Source organism: Haemaphysalis longicornis, unplaced genomic scaffold, assembly GCF_048455015.1.
Source record: "Haemaphysalis longicornis isolate Haplotype H1 unplaced genomic scaffold, Haemaphysalis longicornis Haplotype H1 scaffold_1, whole genome shotgun sequence".
Classification (NCBI taxonomy): Eukaryota; Metazoa; Arthropoda; class Arachnida; order Ixodida; family Ixodidae; genus Haemaphysalis; species Haemaphysalis longicornis.
Window position 1 is genome coordinate 329,514,707 of NW_027526203.1, and position 3,929 is coordinate 329,518,635.

General features: G+C 45.0%; 1 protein-coding gene across 1 annotated transcript in view; it reads right to left on the reverse strand.

The window, feature by feature from the left end:
* The window catches only part of LOC144152022 (uncharacterized), a 20,061-nt gene extending 16,394 nt beyond the window's left edge, over window positions 1–3,667 (reverse strand). The window contains exon 1 of the mRNA XM_077683218.1: window positions 3,510–3,667. Coding sequence (XP_077539344.1) covers window positions 3,510–3,624 — 115 coding nt within the window. The 5' untranslated portion in view covers window positions 3,625–3,667. The remainder of the gene's footprint in view (window positions 1–3,509) is intronic.
* Between the last annotated feature and the right edge of the window lie 262 nt (window positions 3,668–3,929).

A 3,929-nucleotide genomic window follows, 5' to 3' on the forward strand; every position in this document is an offset into this window, starting at 1 on the left:
GCAAGATACAAAATATGACAGCTGAAATACGCGTATCAGCGGTGCAAATGACTGTCATTTTGAAACCGAATTTGAGAAGAGCACGACCATTATGGCCAGGCTGAAATGACTATCCAGCCGGTCCAGTCGGCGAGCGAGCGGCCGGCCGGCCAGATCAAACCTGCGTGCAACGCTTCGCCCTCACCGCAGTCCTAGGAGAAGCGCACCCAGCAGAGCTTGACCAGTTTTTCTGGCTGGCCATAGGAAAAAGCGCAGGGCCGGCAGGTGTAATGTCGCCTGCAACCGAGCTATTTTAAACGTTTCCAACTGATTAACGTGGAATTTCACGGGGCTGCCAGTCATGTCCACTTGGGTTGGTGGTACGTACTGTACATTAAAAGTAATTTGGCCAAGGTGAAATTTAAGTGCAGTTAAAAGGCCCACTGCACTCAAATTTCACATCAGCCAGATTTATTTTGAATGTACCGTACTTACAACCAAACCATCTGGGAAATGACTGGCAGCCCCGTGAAATTCCTCGTTAATCAGTTGGAAACATTTAAAATAGCTTCGTCACAGACGACACTGCACCTGCTAGCAGATCACGGAAACAGCCATGTAAGCGGAAGTGACATTGCGGCTGGCCAGATGCTTGGTCTTCCAGCCAGCCAGGAGAACCGGTCGAGCTCTGCTGGGCACCCTTCCCCTAGGGCTGCTGAGCGCGAAGTGGTTGCGTGCAGGTTTGCTCCAGCCGGCCAGCTGCAACGACACTTCGGCCTGGCTGTAACGCCCGCGCTCTGGTCAATTCGGTTTCGGAATTCGCTATTTTTTGATAATAGTTTGTGCTGCGCATATTTCTGCTGACGTATTTTGTATCCTGCAGTCTTTTTAGGCAGGCTATACGGAAATAAGGTTTTCAAGAGGTCGAAATTTTGAGTGCAGTTGGCCTTTAAAGGGAACCGCTCGATCCACATCTATGAAGAAATTCGGAGCACATAATGAAGGATACACACGTTGCAAGGAACACAAGGTAAGGAAGCCACAATTCACAACCAATGACGAAAGCTGCATAGCTGCTTCTTTAGCAGACATGCAATCCCCAAATCAATGACGAAGAACACCGCATACCTAGTGCCTGTTAACTGCATTGAGATTTGGTAGAAAGCTCTTGATTAAAGTACCCTAGAACAGACATGCACATAGCTTGTGTATGGAATGTTTTGACTGCTTTTTTGCAGGGGGCATTTCTATGCTTCTTGCACATGGATGTAGAAGTATAACAACATTTCTACCCACTGTATTTCAATTGTGCCACAGCCCAGAGCCAGTGAATATATAGGTCAACTAGGAAGCACACCTATGCGCACATAACATTTATTTTGTTTTATCAGCAGCCTATGGACCAAACTCACACGGTGTGTCAGCTGCGGCAGCTTGGCACAAAAATTTCAAGTTCCCCCAATAAGATACCTGCAACGTATTGCTGGGGTGTCTGAGGCCACATTTAAGGGGCAAAAAAGGTAGATACAACCTCATGATGAATGCACTGTCTATGTGGTAATTGGGCACAGGCAAAGAAATGGGAAAAGCGATAACGAAAAATGCAAATTTGGGGGGGGTTTATGCACCGGAGCTAAACCAGGGCTTTTGACTGCCTGGGGATCTTCACATGCACAGATACCTCAACACGCAGGGGTTTTTGCTTAATTGGGCACAGGCAAAGAAATGGGAAAAGCGATAACGAAAAATGCAAATTTGGGGGGGTTTATGCACCGGAGCTAAACCAGGGCTTTTGACTGCCTGGGGATCTTCACATGCACAGATACCTCAACACGCAGGGGTTTTTGCTTTTCACCTTCATCTGGAAAGTGGACGCCACAGGTGGGAAATTGAGCCCACATCCTTGGGCTTAACACCACAATGCCTTGGCCACTGAGCCAATGTGATCGGCACACCAGCTCTCGCCAGTTGCCGTGAGCATACAAAAAGCATTATCGCGCACCCGATGACTATCGCTTCATGGCATTGAAAGCATTCCTAGCCACGCTTTCGTCATTCGTGTTAGGTATGTGAGAAACAGTAAAACAGTACACTGGCAGACGGGAAGAAGCCACCAAGGAAAGATTGCATGAGCCCTGCCAGAACAAAGAAAATACAGACAATAAGCACCTCGGCACACACTGCAGAGATAGTGATTGTTCCCAGACCATTGTAACTGCTCCACAATAACACGAAAAGCTGAATTAGTTGGTTTAAATTTATGAATGCAGAGAATTTTGCACACACACTGCATGGGCAGCTATACAAAAAGGAGACATGAAGACCAACAAACACCACGAGGACCAGACTGCGCTCCTGTTTGTATTGTCCCCGTGTAGTGTGTGCAACACTTGCCACGATGAAAATACTAACCAATTGACAAGGGATATCACTGAAGCGTACAGCATTAAATTCCACAGACACACATGTGTCAGCTTCCCTGTCATTTTTATGCACCACCTGACAAGGTCACGAAGACTACATAACAAAAACACCTGAAAACGAGGTTAGAGACCTGCTGACAGTTGAGTAGAAGGCCCAGGCAGCACGGTGTGCACTAATGGGAATGAGCCACTGCAATGCGTTTCGGTCAGCGAAACGATTCAGTAGACAAGAAAAAATAGAGAAAACAGCGGTAGTCATCCCGTTACTCACTAACGCGGGGGAAAGACATAGGAGTGGAAGCGCGACCGACCCACCTGCTCACGAGAGGAGACCCTACTCTGAGAGAGGAGTGAAAACTCGTCTGCTACCCATTAAGCTCACCAAGCCACCCTTACTCATACGAAATGTTTGAAAAACTGCCACAACAGCAGACTTCAATTATATAACATTTGCTTGCTTTATCAACACTTCACTCCTTCAGCAGCGCCTGCCCATACCTTTAAGAGAATATTGCAAGGTGAATAAGCGTACAAATTACGGGCAAATAACGTGACACACGATAAAAAAAAATCGGCACAAAAGGGGTACCGGGTTAAATGTGAGCCAAAAATAGAAAGCTGCTACGTCACTACACAACAATTCGTTTCGGCGATGGAAACTACACTAATGAGGATTCATGTTCTGGGAAAAGGTATCGCAACTTACGTACGCAGCAAAGTCTAAACATAATGTATAATTTACTGGGAGAAAAAAAAGACCTGCGCATCGGCGAGTACCAATGACGACTGCATACTACTACAAAACCGGTGTTTACAATGCATTTACATGACAACCGTTTCTACCACCGTTAATTACTGCCGCTCATACATCACCGTGTCCATAGTGCCTTCACATATCGTCACACGAACAGTTGAACAAACAACTGCTCGTACGCGACGGTTAGAAAGCCAACGCACTCAATTTACATACGCGAAGCGTCTACAGCTGTAGTACGGTTGGTGATCGATGCAATTCAATGAATTCGTTCTTAGGCTTACAAGACAACGAAAGCCAAACATTTGCGTTACACAGCCGCACATAAAAATAGGCCATAGAGGGAAGATAACCTTCGACAGGCTGCTTGTCTTGACCAATTATTTTCATCCATCGGGCATCAGAGTTTTCCAAAATCTTCTTTCTTCTAATTTCCCTTCGGCGTACAACCTGCTCGGCGTCCTCCATTTTTGTTGTGCTTCTAGCGCCACCTCTAAAACTACTACTAATGTTAAAAAAAAAAAAAGATGTTGCTTTGAAAATGAAGCCACAATTACGGCAAGCTGGGACAATTTTTTTTGCACAATATTAAAAACAATAGGATAATCAAGCAAATTACGTTATGCCGCACTCTTCGCGGAAATTTATGACATTTTAACAAAATTTGCAGTCTAATTGACCTTACTTTATTATTTTTATTTAATGGTATTTGAAATATGTTTTTTTTGCTTTTGTTTGCAATGTATGTAAACATTTAATGTATGTATTAGATG